Below are 18,595 nucleotides of genomic sequence, written 5' to 3'. Positions count from 1 at the left end.
TTTGTCTACACTCACCAAGAATGGTACGAAACGTTGCCTATTTCCTTCGCTCCATAGATGCTGCTGCACCCGCTGAGTCTTTCAGTGCCTGATATCATAAACAAGGTTACTGAATGGGCCATGATCTTACATAGAAACGTAGAAAATAGGTGCAGGAGTAGAGGCCATTCGCCCCTTCGAGCCTGCACCGCCATTCAATATTATCATGGCTAATCATCCAACTCAGTATCCTGTACCTGCCTTCTCTCCATACCCTCTGATCCCTTTAGCCACAGGGGCCGCATCTAACTCCCTCTTAAATATAGCCAATGAACTGTGGCCTCAACTACCTTCTGTGGCAGAGAATTCCACAGATTCACCACTCTCTGTGTGAAAAATGTTTTTCTCATCTCAGTCCTAAAGGATTTCCCTCTTATCCTTAAGCTGTGACCCCTTGTCCTGGACTTCCCCAACCTCGGGAACAATCTTCCTGCATCTACCCTGTACAACCCCTTAAGAATTTTGTAAGTTTCTATAAGATCCCCCCTCAATCTTCTAAATTGTAGCGAGTACAAGCCGAGTCTATCCAGTCTTTCTTCATAAGACAGTCCTGACATCCCAGGAATCAGTCTGGTGAACCTTCTCTGTACTCCCTCTACGGCAATAATGACCTTCCTCAGATTTGGAGACCAAAACTGTACGCAATACTCCAGGTGTGGTCTCACCAAGACCCTGTACAACTGCAGTAGAACCTCCCTGCTCCTATACTCAAATCATTTTGCTCCGAAAGCTAACATACCATTCGCTTTCTTCACTGCCTGCTGCACCTGCATGCCTACTTTCAATGACTGGTGTGGGGGGTGGGTGTGGGGAGCCAGTCTATCCCACGACAGACTGGGTTCTTTGATGAGCGTCAGTCCTTCTGACACCCATTTGTGGCCATTTCCCAAGAAAGCGAATGGTCTTTATAACAAGAGGAGTCAAGTATAGGAACAAAGAGGTCCCTCTGCAGTTGTACAGGGCCCTAGTGAGACCACATCTGGAGTATTGTGTGCAGTTTTGGTCCCCTAATTTGAGGAGTAGGCCATTCGGCCCTTCGAGCCAGCACTGTCATTCAATGTGATCATGGCTGATCATCCTCAATCAGTACCCCGTTCCTGCCTTCACCCCATATCCCCTGACTCCGCTATCTTTAAGAGCCCTATCTAGCTCTTTCTTGAAAGTATCCAGAGAGCCAGCCTCCACCACGGTCTGAGGCAGAGAATTCCACAGACTCACCACTTCTCTGTGAGAAAAAGTGTTTCCTCGTCTCAGTTCTAAATGGCTTACCCCTTATTCTTAAACTGTGTGTGTGGCCCCTGGTTCTGGACTCCCCCAACATCGAGGACATGTTTCCTGTCTCTAGCGTGTGTGTCCAAGCCCTTAACAATCTTATATATTTCAATGAGATCTCCTCTCATCCTTCTAAACTCCAGAGTGTACAAGCCCAGCTGCTCCATTCTCTCAGCATATGACAGTCCCGCCATCCCGGGAATTAACCTTGTAAACCTACACTGAGCTCCCTCAATAGCAAGAATGTCCTTCCTCAAATTAGGGGACCAAAACTGCACACAATACTCCAGGTGGGGTCTCACTAGGGCGGATTCGGTGGGCTGAATGATGGATTCCTTCTCTCCAGAGATGCTGCCTGTCCCGCTGAGTTATAGCCCAGTATTTTGTGTCTATGTAGGTGTGGGAATGTCACACAACTCGGTGCTAGCCGGCGGCCCCGGGACATAAGGCAAAGGCTTTGAGGCATTGCCATTGCGGGACAGCTCTGGAGAGACAGCCTGTCGCTGAGTCCCCTCCAGTCAGTGACGCTGGGACACAACGAGCATGTTCCGCAAAGCAGCTTGCGGTGAGGTGACGCTCTCCACCGCCTGCCTTTAACTAGCGCCGGCTGCTCCCGTCTCGGCACCGCTTGAAGCGCCTCGACTCGCCGGACCGGGGCCAGGCTGGCGTGGGGCAGCGCTCGTCGAAGATGGACTCAATCCTTTACCTCTGCCTGCTAACTGTTGCAACAAGTAAGCACACCTTTTATATATATATATCTCCTATTCCCAGTGGCATTTAAGCCGGAGGAAATGCTTGCTTCACACCCACCGCTGCATACTAGAGTGTGTGGAGATCTAATCTGATTTCTATCAATGTTAGAGTTACATTTTAAAATCTTTGGAGTTGCATTTTAAAATCCTTAGAGTTAGAAATAGATACATAGAAAATAGGTGCAGGAGTAGGCCATTCGGCCCTTCGAGCCTGCACCACCATTCAATATGATCATGGCTGATCATCCAACTCAGTATCCCTTTAAAATCCTTAGAGATGCATTTTAAAATCCTTAGAGATGCATTTTAAAATTCTTAGAGTTGCATTTTAAAATTCTTAGAGTTGCATTTTAAAATCTTTAGAGTTGCATTTTAAAATTCTTAGAGATGCATTTTAAAATTCTTAGAGATGCATTTTAAAATCCTTAGAGTTGCATTTTAAAATCTTTAGAGTTGCATTTTAAAATTCTTAGAGATGCATTTTAAAATCCTTAGAGTTGCATTTTAAAATCTTTAGAGTTGCATTTTAAAATCCTTACATTTTTAAATCCTATTGCAATGGGGGATTTTGAGCTTTTTTGTTTGCATGGGGCAATGGCGAAATGTTTTCCTTGCAGTGTGGTGGCATTGGGTGCATTGCTAGGGGCAGTCTTGCTCGCAGTCAATATTTGGGGATACAACTTAAAACGAGAGAACTGGCCGAACGATGCATCTCCTCATCCAACGGGTCGACTCTCCCAAACTCGCACCTGAGGTGTTTTAGACACACACAAAAAAAGCTGGAGTCACTCAGCGGGTCAGGCAGCATCTCTGGAGGGAAGGGATAGCCCATTCATTCCTTCTCTCCGGGGATGCTGCCTGTCCCGCTGAGTTACTCCAGCATTTTTTTGTGTCTGTCTTCGGTTTAAAACAGCATCTGCAGTTCCCTTCCTACCTACACCAGGGCTGTTATAGACTGATTAATTAGCACTGGCTTGAATGCCCCAGGTCGTTAGAACGTGGACTTTGCCATCTGCCTCATACACATGGTAGTCCCTTTAACACGGTATCACCGCCTGTGTGAAATAACACGCTATCTAAAATCTTGACATCGGATAACTCAGTGGTCGTTGACATAAGGCTTTGGTCAGAGTTGGTTGGAGCTCTAAATCTGTGTGAGGCAGGGAGTATAGGAAGGGAATAGTTCCCTGGGATTGAAGCCAGTTTGATATTGCGCTCGACATACTGCGCTCATATAAATCACACCCTAGGAACTGCCTGCACTGACATTTACAGCTAACCAACATCAAGAGAGCACCAGCGTACTTATGCATTTTCATCGCTGGCTGCCTGTGCCTCAGTTCTGCCACAACTGAGATGGTCGGTAGACAAAAATGCTGGAGAAACTCAGCGGGTGCAGCAGCATCCGTGGAGCGAAGGAAATAGGCAACGTTTCGGGCTAGATGCAGGAAGATTGTTGCTAGATGCAGGAAGATCGTTCCCGATGTTGGGGAAGTCCAGAACAAGGGGGTCACAGTTTAAAGATAAGGGGGAAATCTTTTAGGACCGAGATGTGAAAAACATTTTTCACACAGAGAGTGGTGAATCTGTGGAATTCACTGCCACAGAAAGCAGTTGAGGCCACAGTTCATTGGCTATATTTAAGAGGGAGTTAGATGTGGCCCTTGTGGCTAAATGGATCAGGGGATATGGAGAGAAGGCAGGTACGGGATACTGAGTTGGATGATCTGCCATGATCATATTGAATGGCGGTGCTGGCTCGAAGGGCCGAATGGCCTACTCCTGCACCTATTTTCTATGTTTCTATGAAACGTTGCCTATTTCCTTCGCTCCATCGATGCTGCTGCACCCGCTGTTTCTCCAGCATTTTTGTCTACCTTCGATTTTCCAGCATCTGCAGCTCCTTCTTAAACACCAAGAATTGTCCCCTGGCTTTATCAGTTCACACGTTCATAAGTCAAAGGAGCAGAATTAGGCCATTCGGCCCATTGAGTCTACTTCACCATTGACCAGTCTGAAGAAGGGTCTCGACCTGAAACATCGCCCATTCCTTCTCTCCAGAACGTCCCGCCTCTCCTGCTGAGTTTAATCCAGCATTTTGTCTCTACCTTTGGTTTAAACCAGCATCTGCAGTTCCTTCCTACACATCTAATCTATCTTTCCCTCTCAATCCCATGCTCCTGCCTTCCCCCCCACAACCCCTGACACCCTAATCAAGAATCTATCGATCTAGCCCAACTTGCCTACACCGGCCAACATGTCCCAGCTACACTCGTCGCACCTGCCTGCATTTGGCCCAAATCCATCTAAACATGTCCTATCCATGTACCTGTCAAACTGTTTCTTAAACGTTGGGATAGTCCCAGCCTCAACTACCTCCTCTGGCAGCTCGTTCCATACATCCACCACCCTTTGTATGAAAAAGTTCCCCACTCAGATTCCTATTAAGTCTTTTCCCCTTCACCTTAAACCTATGTCCTCTGGTCCTCGATACCCCTACTCTGGGCATCTACCCGATCTATTCCTCTCATGATTTTATACACCACCAGCAGCAAAATACTCCAAGGAACATCCGAACAACTAGACCAAATCTGGATGCTGGTGCAAGGAAGGTGGTGGATTTTCTACAGCTTGGTCAACAGGGTGCGGGATCTTTGCAGAGACTGTGAGGGTCCATGGTGGGGTTTCCAGAGACAAATAGATTTTTAGCTTAAGGTTTATTCTCACATGCACCACATTACAATGAAAGGCTTTGGGGTTTGCATGTTATCCAAACAGACCACATAACCTGTTCAAACTCAAGTACTATAAGTAGAGCAAAGGGGAAGATCCAGAATACAAGTCTCAGCATGATAGTGCATCAAAGATAGACACAAAAATGCTGGGTTAATTCCGTGGGACAGGCAGCATCTCTGGAGAGAAGGAACGGGTGACGTCTCAGGTTCAGACCCTTCGTTAGACTCATTGCTTCTCTCCAGAGATGCTGCCTGTCCTGTAGTTTTACTCCACGATTTTGTTGCCTATCTTCGGTGTAAACCAGCATCTGCAGTTCCTTCCTGCACATTGTGTGGGTTCATCAGTCCTTTAAACAATGCACAAAGTGACCCAATGGGGAAGGAAGCGGGACTATCGGTCCATCTGCTAGTCTGAAAGCATTGCCCTCTTATTCTACAGCAGCCTACGGAGCAGAGGTTGAAGAAAAGCTGATGGAACACCTCCTGAACTCTGAGAAATACAACAATCTGATCCGACCGGCTAAGAACAACTCTGAGTTGGTGTCTATTACCTTTCAGGTCTCACTGGCACAGCTGATCAATGTGGTAAGACTACCTCATCGCAATCAACCTCCATTTCCACAGCACCTGAAGGACCATTACAACTGCATAGGGAGATGTTAGAACGGGCCACCACAACTGGGTCAAAGGGATTTAAGCTTCAAGGGAGAGAGGGAGTGGAAGGTCTGAAGAGCATCGGACTCTGAGTCTGGGAGACGTGGCCATCAATAACAATCCTGGAAACCCTCTAAACATTAAAATCGTTAGAGGTTTCACACCTGGAGTATTGTGTGCAGTTTTGGTCCCCTAATTTGAGGAAGGACATTCTTGCTATTGAGGGAGTGCAGCGTAGGTTTACAAGGTTAATTCCCGGGATGGCGGGACTGTCATATGCTGAGAGAATGGAGCGGCAGGGCTTGTACACTCTGGAGTTTGGAAGGATGAGAGGATATCTCATTGAAACATATAAGATTGTTAAGGGTTTGGACAAGCTAGAGGCAGGAAACATGTTCCCGATGTTCCCAGAACCAGGGGCCACACAGTTTAAGAATGAGGGGTAAGCCATTTCGAACGGAGACGAGGAAACACTTTTTCTCACAGAGAGTGGTGAGTCTGTGGAATTCTCTGCCTCAGAGGGTCTATTGTCTATTGTCACCCATTACCCATTCCTTCTCTCCAGAGATGCTGCCTGTCCCGCTGAGTTACTCCAGCATTTTGTGTCTATCTTCACATCATAACATTTTGTAATGGAAATTTCTTTAACTTTGTCCAATGTCCAACTTTGATAGCTAATGCTACTTGGGGATGTGGTGGAGATATGGCTTACGCACAAGCAGATAGCAAAAACAAATCTTCCAGCCTTTGTTTCTTGATTAATTGGTATATTATTGAAGTTGTACAAAACAAATTTTGTACAAAGTGGAATTCATGCCTCAGAGGGCGGTGGAGGCAGGTTCTCTGGATGCTTTCAAGAGAGAGCTAGATAGGGCTCATAAAAATAGCAGAGTCAGGGGATATGGGGAGAAGGCAGGAACGGGGTACTGATTGGGGATGATCAGCCATGATCACAGTGAATGGCGGTGGTGGCTCGAAGGGCCGAATGGCCTCCTCCTGCACCTATTGTCTATTGTCTATTGTCTGTTAATAAATCTAGTCTGAAGCTTCTACACCATGGGTTGGGAAAGCAATCTAGATTCACTAAAGAAAACCGAATGTTGGGCTATTTGCCAGGAGAAATGTAGTTTAGTTTAGGGATACAGCATGGAAACAGCCATTCGGCCCATCTTGTCCATATTGATCACCATTCATCCGTTCACATTAGCTCTATGCTATCCCATTTTCTCATCCACACTCCCTACACACTGGGGGCAACTTACAGAGGCCAATGAACCTACAACCCTACAAGGGCCAAATGGGACTTGTGAGGAAGCCAGAGCACCCGGAGGAAACCCATGCGGTCCCGGGGAGAGAGTGCAAACTCCACACATCTGGTAGCCGAGGTCATGGGGCTCTGACATTGATGCTAACTCTCTGATCTCCCACTTGTGTCTTTAGAACGAACGCGAGCAGATAATGACAACAAACGTTTGGTTGAAGCAGGTGAGTGTCTCTCCAAGGTTTTCCAGAAGGTGGGAATGTCCACCACTCTGGACCAGGGGGCGTAGTAACTTCCACCTGTGTGTGTGCTTCATTGCAGGAGTGGGTGGACTACCGGCTCAGTTGGGACCCCGTGGAATTTGAAGGGATTAACAAGCTACGTGTAAACTCCAAGCGGATCTGGCTGCCGGACATCGTACTGTACAACAAGTGAGTCCAACATCTAGGCTCTCATCAGCGTCTCTTCTTCCTGAGGAGACTGAAGAAGGTCCATCTGTCTCCTCAGATCCTGGTGAACTTCTACCGCTGCACCATCGAGAGCATCCTTACCAACTGCATCACAGTATGGTATGGCAACTGCTCTGTCTCCGACCGCAAGGCATTGCAGAGGGTGGTGAAAATTGCCCAACACATCACCGGTTCCACGCTCCCCTCCATTGAGTCTGTCCAAAGCAAGCGTTGTCTGCGGAGGGCGCTCAGCATCGCCAAGGACTGCTCTCACCCCAACCATGGACTGTTTACCCTCCTACCATCCGGGAGGCGCTACAGGTCTCTCCGTTGCCGAACCAGCAGGTCGAGGAACAGCTTCTTTCCGGCGGCTGTCACTCTACTCAACAACGTACCTCGGTGACTGCCAATCCACCCCCCCCCCCCCCCCCCCCCCCCCCCCGGACACTTATTATTATTTATTCAAATCGTTTGCTATGTCGCTCTTCAAGGGAGATGCTAAATGCATTTCGTTGTCTCTGTACTGTACACTGACAATGACAATTAAATTGAATCTGAATCTAGTTGTTGGAAGGAACTGCAGATGCTGCCTTACACCAAAGATAGACACAACATGCTGGAGTAACTCAGCGGGTCAGGCAGCATCTTCGGAGACAAGGAATGGGCGACGTTTCAGATTGAGACCCTCCATTAGTCTGAAGAAGAGTCTCGATCCAAAAACGTCACCTCCATAGATGCTGCCTCGCCCACTGAGTTTCTCCAGCATTTTTGTCTACCTTCGATTTTTCCAGCATCTGCAGTTCTTTCTTAAACTAAACCATTTGAAGTCTCTATTAGAGAATAAATAGCTGGAGGAACATCTAATGTTCTGTTTTTCTGTTATCTGCTTCAAATAAATGTTCTAAGGTGAGAGTGGAATGATTTCATAGAAACATAGAAACATAGACAATAGGTGCAGGAGTGGGCCATTCGTCCCTTCGAGCCTGCACCGCCATTCGATATGATCATGGCGGATCATCCAACTCAGTATCCCATCCCTGCCTTCTCTCCATACCCCCTGATCCCTTTAGCCACAAGGGCCACATCTAACTCCCTCTTAAATATAGCCAACGAACTGTGTGGCCTCAACTACCTTCTGTGGCAGAGAATTCCACAGATTCACCACTCTCTGTGTGTGAGAAAAAATGTTTTTCTCATCTCACCTCAGTCCTAAAAGATTTCCCTCTTATCCTTAAACTGTGTGACCCCCTTGTTCTGGACTTCCCCAACATCGGGAACAATCTTCCTGCATCTAGCCTGTCCAACCCCTTAAGAATTTTGTACGTTTCTATAAGATCCCCCCTCAATCTTCTCTATAGCTTGTCTGTTCAATGCTGTGATCCTGTCTCTCTCTCTCGCTGCAGCGCTGACGGGACGTATGAAGTCTCCCTGTACACCAATGCCATCATCTGGTGCAACGGAAGCATATACTGGCTGCCACCCGCCATCTACAAGAGCGCATGCAAGATCGAGGTGAAGCATTTTCCCTTTGATCAGCAGAATTGCACCATGAAGTTTAGGTCATGGACCTATGACCACACGGAGATTGACATGGTCCCCAAATCGGAGAGTGCGAGTATGGATGACTTCACCCCCAGTGGGGAGTGGGATATCGTGTCCCTTCCAGCGAGAAAGAACACAAACCCACTGGACCCAGCTTACGTTGATGTTACCTATGACTTTATCATCAGAAGGAAGCCCCTCTTCTATACCATCAACCTCATAATACCATGTATCCTCATAACCTCACTGGCTATCCTGGTCTTCTATCTACCATCAGACTGTGGTGAGAAGATGACTCTGTGTATCTCTGTGTTGCTGGCCCTCACTGTGTTCCTGTTGCTCATCTCCAAGATCGTCCCACCAACGTCTCTCGATGTTCCACTGATTGGGAAGTATCTGATGTTCACCATGGTCCTGGTGACGTTCTCCATCGTGACCAGTGTCTGCGTCCTGAACATCCACCACCGTGCCCCGACCACGCACACCATGCCCCAGTGGGTGAAGGCGGTGTTCCTGGAGAGGCTGCCGGCCTTGCTCTTCATCAAAAGGCCACAGGGCAACGGCAGCGGGCAGAGGTCGTCCCAGCAGAAGAAGAGCAACTTCTGCTGCGCCCATTTGAGCGGGGCGGAGAGGAGCAAGAACCCCGCCTTCTTCAGGAACCCAACGTCGGCCAAAGTCTACGACCTGAATGTGATCGATGCCCCCGACGGCTTTGGTTGTCATCAGGACGTGAGGTTGAGAACTTCCACAAGGCACTCCCTGGACCTCCAGGAGGCCATTGACGGCATCAAGTTCATTGCAGACCACGTGAAGAATGACGATGACAATCAGAGTGTAAGTGTGGCTTCATCACAACAGATCTAGACACGCATTATGTTAGCAACAGGCAGCTGTGGAGGGCAAGTCAATGGGTGGAGATTGAAAGATTCTCCGTTAGTATAATGCCCCTGTCCTCCCCACGTCCCGAAAATGTGCGGCAGATTAATAATAGGGGTGCTGGAAATAGCTGGTGAGTGGTCGAATCTGAGCAGACTAGATGGGAGTAACACAAGGAGTTTAGTGTAGGATTAGATTAGATTTTATTTATTTATTCGTTGTCATTTGAACCCACGAAATGTAGTTTCTGCAGTCATACAAACAAGAAGAAGAACCAAGACACAACACAATTCACACAAACATCCATCACAGTGAATCTCCTCCTCTCACTATGATGGAAGGCAAAGTCTTATCTCTCCCCTGCTCTCCCCATTCTCCTCCCGATGTCAAAGTGGGCGATGGTAATCGAACTAGGTGCTAGATGATCTGCACAGACTGGATGGGCCGAATGGCCTATTGCTACTGTCTGTCTCTCGAGGGCACTTCAGATGAGTTTGGCTTCAGTAATGCTCTGCCCAAGCTCAGCTGACTCTGAAGGTCAGGGTGTGACAATCATCTTTCAACTCTTTTACTTCCAGCCAACGCTGATTTAGGATAATTGGTGGTAGATCATGTAGTCTTTAACAATGATGGATGGAGATCCCATCAACAATTCAGCGAGAAATCGTTACTTTAGTTTGGTTTAGTTTATCATTGCCACGTGAAAAGCTTTTTTGTTCCTTGCTATTCACTTAACAAAGACTAGGGGTTGGGACAGGCTAGATGCAGGAAGATTGTTCCCGATGTTGGGGAAGTCCAGAACAAGGGGTCACACAGTTTAAGGATAAGGGGGAAGTCTTTTAGGACCGAGATGAGAAAAACATTTTTCACACACAGAGAGTGGTGAATCTATGGAATTCTCTGCCACAGAAGGTAGTTGAGGCCACAGTTCATTGGCTATATTTAAGAGGGAGTTAGATGTGGCCGTTGTGGCTAAAGGGATCAGGGGGTATGGAGAGAAGGCAGGTACGGGATACTGAGTTGGATGATCAGCCATGATCATATCGAATGGTGGTGCAGGCTCGAAGGGCCGAATGGCCTACTCCTGCACCTATTTTCTATGTTTCTATGTTTCTACTATATGTGATGGTTCGAAGGGCCGAATGGCCTACTCCAGCACCTATTGTCTATTGAATACAATCAAGCCGTCCACAGTGGAGATAGGGCATAAAGAGTACAGCGATTAGTGCAAGATAAAGTTCAATTGGAGATAGTTTTAAGGTTTCTGACCCTGCGGATTTTAAACTACCTGAGGTCGATGGGAAGTCAGGACCACTCTCCAGTTGGTGAGAGGACATTTCAATTGCTTGATAACAGCTGGGAAGAAACTGTCCTGAATCTGGAGCCAACCAAGCGTAGGCTTGGCGATCGCTTCGCCAAACACCTCCGCTCGGTTCACAATAACCAACCTGATCTCCCGGTGGCTCAGCACTTCAACTCCCCCTCCCATTCCCAATCCGACTTTTCTGTCCTGGGCCTCCTCCATGGCCAGAGTGAGTCCCACCATAAATTGGAGGTGCAGCACCTCATATTCCGCTTGGGCAGTCTGCACCCTAGTGGCATGAACATTGACTTCTCCAATTTCAGGTGGTCCTTACTGTCTCCTCCCCTTCTCAGCTCTCCCTCAGCCCACTGGCTCCTCCTCTCCATTTCTTCTTCCCGCCCCCCCCCTCCCCACCCCCACATCAGTCTGAAGAAGGGTCTCAACCCGAAACGTCACCCATTCCTTCACTCCACAGATGCTGCCTCACCCACTGAGTTTCTCCAGCATTTTTGTCTACCTTCTGAATCTGGAGGATTCAGTGAGTTTTCACACTTCTGTCCCTCTTTGCTGGTGGGAGAGGGGAAATAGGAAGTGTTTCGGACGAGACTAGTCCTTGATTATTCTGGTGGAGTCAATGGAAGGGAGGTTAGTTTGCATGTTGGGCTGCGTCCAAAACTCCCTGTAATTCCCTGCCGTCTGGATGGAGCAGTTCCCAAACCATGCATGCTACGATGCACCCCCTCTCTACAGCGCATCTGTAGAAGTTGCCGTGGGTTGCCGGGGACTTGCCGAACCTCCTAAACCTTCCAAGGAACCAGAGACGTTGGTGCGTTTCTCTGGCCTTGACTGCGGTGGCAAGCGGCCGTTTCGGAAACTCCCCAGCCGCTGAGAGTGCCGGAGTTCCATCTCCTGAAACATCGGGACCTCAATGGGTCCCGACCACGGGTGAACATGGGGGAAGTGTACTGAACTTTGCTGCCTTCCCTCACAGTGGGAACCGATGTTTCTACGTTTAATGTAAATTTCTATAACGTTGTGGTTATTTGATTGGCGTGCTGCAAATGGCAACTCAAAGTTCACTACACCAATTGGTGTGTGTGTGCCAATAAATGTCCTTTGTCCGTGTCCTTGTGGTGTGACATGTTGAAGGACTATCTGTAAGAGAAACTTAGTTTTGTACCACATGTTAAGTGCAACAAATTCCCTCCCTTTGCAGGTGAATGAAGACTGGAAGTATGTAGCCATGGTGGTGGATCGACTGTTCCTGTGGATTTTTATTGTGGTTTGCATCCTGGGGACAGTCGGATTGTTTCTGCAGCCGTTCTGCCAAACGCAGTATCACTGAGACCTGCCGCACCTGCCCCTGCACACGGACTTCCGCTGCTCTGGGAATTTTTAATCCACTGGCTTTTATTCACCAGGAAGGTGGAGCATTCAACAATCGCCTGCCCCCCCCCTCCCCCAATGTCCTCGCTACCGACCGATCCATAAAAAGCCGTGCTATATCAGGGCATTATTACGTATGAATTGCAGCGTAACTTTGGCTCAAACGGCTAAACTCCTATTAATGCGTTAAGGCTTTAGTTTGATACAAAATATTTTTGATTATTTAACTTTGTATCTTCCTTTTGAAAATTGCTCAGTTCTAAATAAATAAAGACACTGTGAAACAATTGGTGCTCTTCCTCATTCACGGGCGGTCTGCCGGGGGCGGAAATCCTGGGGGGGGACGGGGGGGACACGTCCCACCCCTGCTTTGAGAGGTGGGGGACAATCCCCCCCCCAATGTTTTGTAATCCCGACTTTATCAGACGCCATCTAAGGGTTGAATTGGCCCGATCGCGGGGTTTTTCAGCGCCCGGCGCGGCTTAAAATCAAACTGCTGCATCGAGGTGATCGAGGCTCCCGATGTTGAAACCCCCGGCGGGCGATGAAAGGCCCCGCGAACGGGCCGATTCAAGCCCCACGATTCAGGGGAAAAGACGAAGCTGCTGTTGCTGGAGTTCGGAGTCGGTCACCAACCAGGTCAGCTGCCGATGTTACCGTCCACAGGGTCCACGCCCGAAGCCTCGTGTGTGCGCGCATGTGCACATGCGCGCGCTCGCCAAGAAATTGTGTCCCAACTTCTTCTTCTTGCGTATGGCGTGCACAGCCTGAAGTTGTGGGACAACTTGTTCCATTTGATCTTATTTGATTGTGCACGCCAGGTTGATTGCATTCGTCGAAACAGGGCGGACCACGTGAAGGTTGCAATCTCCCACCCCCCCCCAATGCTGGAGCAACTCAGCGGGTCAGAGAGCATCTCTGGAGAAAAGGAATAGGTCACGTTTCGAGACGACCCAGATCTCGACCCGAAACGTCACCTATTATTTCATCCCAATCCTATTTTCAAATACCATGGACAATTGATAATAGATAATGTTTAAGAAGGAACTGCAGATACTGGAAAATCGAAGGTAGACAAAAAAGCTGGAGAAACTCAGCGGGTGCAAGTTTCTCCAGATATTAAATAATAATTGGTTTTGATGCCAGTGCCATTTGGTGGATTTTTACGAGGAAAACATGATTAAAAATGACTTTAATAAATTGGTTACACCATTAATGCATTAGCATCAGGATGTGCGTTGGACCGGATTTCTGAACGAAAGCACTAGCTGTTAAAGATATTATTTACGTAGATGGCAATGTTTGTATCATGGGCACTTGGTTGAGATTAATGAACCTGCAAATTACAAATATTATAGTTATTTCCTGTTGGGTTTTTCCGAGTTGCGGAATTAGGGCAATTTTTCAACATTATTATGTGGCGTCTCTCGTGTCCTTAGGATGTCCAAATGCACTTTGCTACCAATTAATTTCCACTTGAGATGTTGTTACATTCTCACAAAATGCAACATGATCATGACCAGAGCATGCGCTTTATAGGTGGATTAGGTTGATGCTGGGTAGTATGGAAGAGAAGGTAGACAAAAGTGCTGGAGAAACTCAGCGGGTGCAGCAGCATCTATGGAGCGAAGGAAATAGGCAACGTTTCGGGTCGAAACCCAGAAGGGTTTCGACCCGAAACGTTGCCTATTTCCTTCAGGGTGCTTTGTCCCGAAACGTTGCCTACTTTCCTTGCAGGGTTTCTTAAACAGCGAGAGCCTATTTACTATTTCGACTCCCTAGGGACATGCTGACACCCACTGAGTTTCTCGTGTTGGAAGGAACTCTTTTGTCCGCTTTCGATTTTCCCAGCATTGCATCGTTCCTTCTTGAAACAGCACAGCTTAGATGGGACATCTTGGTTGGATGGATACTTCTACCACTATTGAAGGTATGTAATAGAGAGAAGCTGGAGATTTACTAGAATGTTGCCTGTTTCAGCAATTGTACACAAGGCATTGGGTTGACCAATTTGAGTATAGAATGGGTGTATGTTAAATTGTACAAGGCATTGGTCGACCAAATCTGGATATGGTGTATTGGTCGCCCAATTATAGGAAGGATGTCAACAAAATAGAGAGAGTACAGAGGAGATTTACTAGAATGTTGCCTGGGTTTCAACAACTAAGTTACAGAGATAGGTTGAATAAGTTAGGTCTTTATTCTCTGGAGCGCAGAAGGTAAAGGGGGGACTTGATAGAGGTCTTTAAAATGATGAGAGGGATAGACAGAGTTGATGTGGACAAGCTTTTCCCTTTGAGAATAGGGAAAATTCAAACAAGAGGACATGACTTCAGAATTAAGGGGCAGAAGTTTAGGGGTAATATGAGGGGGAACTTCTTTACTCAGAGAGTGGTAGCGGTGTGGAATGAGCTTCCAGTGGAAGTGGTGGAGGCAGGTTCATTGGTATCATTAAAAAATAAATTGGATAGGCATATGGATGAGAAGGGAATGGAGGGTTATGGTATGAGTGCAGGCAGGTGGGACTAAGGGGAAAAAAAGTTGTTCGGCACGGACTTGTAGGGCCGAGATGGCCTGTTTCCGTGCTGTAATTGTTATATGGTTATATGGTTATATAGTGTAAATGCTTTCACATTAACTTGCGAGGAGGACTAGCCCCCTTGCTTCACCATCTCATTCAGAAAACAGTAACCCCAACAACCCCTTAGTCACTGCACTGCCAGCCCAGTTTACATGGTCAAGTCTACATACACAAGCTTGCACACCACAAGTTTATATGTGTAAGAAAGAACTGCAGATGCTGATTTACAAGGGAAGGTAGACACAAAATGCTGGAGTAACTCAGCGGGACAGGCAGCATCTTTGGAGAGAAGGAATGGGTGACGTTTCAGGTTGAGACCCTTCTTCAGAAACACCACCCATTCCTTCTCTCCGGGGATGCTGCCTGCCCCGCTGAGTTACTCCAGCATTTTGTGTCTATCGTAAGTGATAGGCCAATCGGACTGTCAATGGAAAGTTGTTCCAATCCATCACGGTTGTTGCAAGAACAGGATATTCAGAAAATAATCAGACAATCAGAAAATAATCAGATTTTTAGACAACCAATCCTGGTCAACTTGGTTTTAAGAAGACAAAATAGGATAAGGGGGAAATCTTTTAGGACCGAGATGAGAAAATAATTTTATCACACAGAGAGTGGTGAATCTGTGAAATTCTCTGCCGCAGAAGGTGGTTGAGGCCACAGTTCATTGGCTATATTTAAGAGGGAGTTAGATGTGGCCCTTGTGGCTAAAGGGATCAGGGGGTATGGAGAGAAGGCAGGGATGGGATACTGAGTTGGATGATCAGCCATGATCATATTGAATGGCGGTGCAGGCTCGAAGGGCCGAATGGCCTACTCCTGCACCTATTGTCTATGTTTCTATGTAAAATCATGACTGGAAATTTTTTCAAATCTTGTTTGAGGATGTCAAGGGGATCATGGGATTTCCAGAATACTCTCGATGTGGGAATCTGGGGAATTCTCTCCATTGGAGAGCAGTGGGAAATGAACATCAAACTATCTTCTAGGTAGAGACAGATAGTTAGCTGATGTGCAAGGGCGATGGTGAGCACATGGGAAAGTGATCCTGAGACCTAGATTGGATCAGCCATGAATGTCCCACTATTGCTTTTACCTATGTTATCATGTCATAAGTGATAGGAGCAGAATTAGGCCATTCGGCCCATCAAGCCTACTCCACCATTCAATCCCGACTGATCTATCTCTCCCTCCTAAACCCATTCTCCTGCCTTCTCCCATATAACCCCCGACACCCGTAGTAATCGAGAATCTATCTATCTCTGCCTTGAAAATGTCCATTGACTTGGCCTCCACAGCCTTCTGTGGCATTGAATTCCACAGATTCACCACCCAGATTTCACCAATACCTCCTTATCTCCTTCCTAAAGGGATGTCCTTTAATTCTGAGGCTGTGCCCTCTGGTCCGAGACTCTCCCACTAGTGGAAACATCTTCTATCGACCTCCTGTGAACAGCAACTCATCTCCTGACCCCACCATTCTCTCTCCACCATGTACAAGTCACGCTCGGAGTGTGGTCGAACATTCTCCAGTGGCCCAGTGCCAATAACTCTCTGGAAGATTGACGTCGTACAAGGCCATGGAACTCAGTGATTAACTGGAACCCTATTGACCACACTAAACATTCATTCTCCTGCCCACTGATGAACGTTAGCTGCAGTGTCTACACTACATTGAGGACAGAGTCGGACAGAATGGGAGCTGGCCATCCTGTGCCGAACATGATACTTAGATAAACTAATCTCATCAACCATCTGGTCCAAATTCCTCCGTTCCCTGTATACGCATGGACCTACCCGAAAGCCCTTTGAACATCGCTATTGCATCTGCCTCCACCACCACCCGTGGCAGCATGTTCCAGGCACCCACCACCACTCTCTGTGTAAAAAACTTGCCCCCGAACATCTCCTTTAAACAATGCCCCTTTCACCTTGAAGCTACAGTGAAACAAGGAAATGCAAGTGCTGGATTACAAAAAAAAAAGGCACAAACTGCTGGAGTAACTCAGCAAGGTAGGCAGCATCTCTGGAGATCATGGATAGGTGATGTTTCATAGAAACATAGAAACATAGAAATTAGGTGTAGGAGTAGGCCATTCGGCCCTTCGAGCCTGCACCGCCATTCAATATGATCATGGCTGATCATCCAACTCAGCATCCCGCACCAGCCTTCTCTCCATACCCTATGATCCCCTTAGCCACAAGGGCCACATCTAACTCCCTCTTAAATATAGCCAATGAACTGGCCTCGACTACCCTCTGCGGCAGAGAGTTCAAAAGATTCACCACTCTCTGTGTGAAAAAAAGTTCTTCTCATCTCGGTTTTAAAGGAATTCCCCCTTATCCTTAAGCTGTGACCCCTTGTCCTGGACTTCCCTAACATCGGGAACAATCTTCCTGCATCTAGCCTGTCCAACCCCTTAAGGGGGTCTTCTTCAGTCTGAAGTAGGGCAGCCGCCCAAAACATCAGCTGCCCATGTTCTCCAGAGATGCTGACTCACCCATTGCATTCCTCCAGCTTTCAAGTTCTGCCCATGAGTTTTTGACACTTCTACACTGGAAAAAAGATTCTGACTGTCTACCCTATCTATGCCTCGCATGATTTGATACATCTACTCACCCAAGTGCCTCTAAACCCTCCCACTGCCATTGTCAAGGAGGAAAAGGCAACAGGGGCAAGAGAACACCACAAGTTGCCAACCATCCGATTTTGAAGGTAGACAAAAATGCTGGAGAAACTCAGCGGGTGAGGCAGCATCTATGGAGCGAAAGAATTAGGCAACGTTTTTCGGGTCGAAACCCTTCTTCAGAACCCGAAACGTTGCATTAAGAAGGGTTTCGACCCGAAACGTTGCCTATTTCCTTTGCAACTATGGAGCGAAGGAATGGGTGATGTTTCGGGTCGGGTCTGTAGAAGGATCTCGGCCCGAAGTGTCACCTGTTCCTTCGCTCCATAGATGCTGCCTCACCCGCTGAGTTTCTCCAGCATTCTTGTCTACCTTCAATTTTCCAGCATCTGCAGTTCATTCTTAAACATCCAGCTTTGAAATGCTGGTCTTGTCAGCAACACCCAATAATATATATATTTTAAAATCAAATGATTTATAGAAAATAGACAATAGACAATAGACAATAGACAATAGGTGCAGGAGTAGGCCATTCGGCCCTTCGAGCCAGCACCGCCATTCAATGTGATCACGGCTGATCATCCCCAATCAGTACCCCGTTCCTGCCTTCTCCGAAAAGATTAATTTATTTCTTAATGAATATGTAAAACGTAGATAACAAAAATGTCTGTGGAATTCTCTGCCTCAGAGGGCGGTGGAGGCCGGTTCTCTGGATGCTTTCAAGAGAGAGCTAGATAGGGCTCTTAAAGACAGCGGAGTCAGGGGATATGGGGAGAAGGCAGGAACTGGGTACTGATTGGGGATGATCAGCCATGATCACATTGAATGGCGGTGCTGGCTCGAAGGGCCGAATGGCCTCTACTCCTGCACCTATTGACTATTGTAGAAAATATTGGAAAAGTTATAAAGAACCAAATAGCTGTCTTAATGTGAAATCTAGGTCTAACACTTCCTGGATGTCTGTTGTTTGGCATTGAGGGCCTTAATATTTAATAGCGACTCATTAATGATGTTAAGATACAAATTTAATTTGAAACGTTACATTATTCCAGTCATCCCTTTTAATCTTAAAATGCCGATCTCCATGGGGAAAATTGTGGTGAATTAAATCTTTGCTG

At 47.2% G+C, this 18,595-nt stretch overlaps 1 protein-coding gene across 2 annotated transcripts; it reads left to right on the top strand.

Annotated features, from left to right (window-relative positions):
* Positions 1–1,674: 1,674 nt before the first annotated feature.
* Positions 1,675–12,550, top strand: LOC129713496 (neuronal acetylcholine receptor subunit beta-4-like). Of its 2 annotated transcripts, XM_055662559.1 has the most exons (6): positions 1,676–2,042; positions 5,238–5,383; positions 6,893–6,937; positions 7,035–7,144; positions 8,566–9,538; positions 12,100–12,550. In XM_055662559.1, exons 1-6 carry the CDS (start codon positions 2,000–2,002, stop codon positions 12,226–12,228), a joined length of 1,446 nt encoding a protein of 481 aa, XP_055518534.1. In that variant the 5' UTR covers positions 1,676–1,999; the 3' UTR covers positions 12,229–12,550. The 2 variants fall into 2 exon arrangements, with proteins under 2 accessions (XP_055518535.1, XP_055518534.1); XM_055662560.1 differs by lacking the exon at positions 6,893–6,937 and having other exon boundaries at positions 1,675–2,042.
* Positions 12,551–18,595: the final 6,045 nt, after the last annotated feature.

The sequence above is a fragment of the Leucoraja erinacea genome, chromosome 36 (assembly GCF_028641065.1).
Source record: "Leucoraja erinacea ecotype New England chromosome 36, Leri_hhj_1, whole genome shotgun sequence".
Classification (NCBI taxonomy): domain Eukaryota; kingdom Metazoa; phylum Chordata; class Chondrichthyes; order Rajiformes; family Rajidae; genus Leucoraja; species Leucoraja erinaceus.
This window is presented reverse-complemented; position numbering and strand designations above follow the sequence as displayed.

Coding starts and splice junctions, on each gene's coding strand:
- LOC129713496 (XM_055662559.1), top strand. CDS start 2,000: ATGGACTCAATCCTTTACCTCTGCCTGCTAACTGTTGCAACAA. Junction 5,384..6,892: donor TGGCACAGCTGATCAATGTG/GTAAGACTACCT, acceptor TTGTGTCTTTAG/AACGAACGCGAGCAGATAAT. Junction 6,938..7,034: donor CAAACGTTTGGTTGAAGCAG/GTGAGTGTCTCT, acceptor GCTTCATTGCAG/GAGTGGGTGGACTACCGGCT.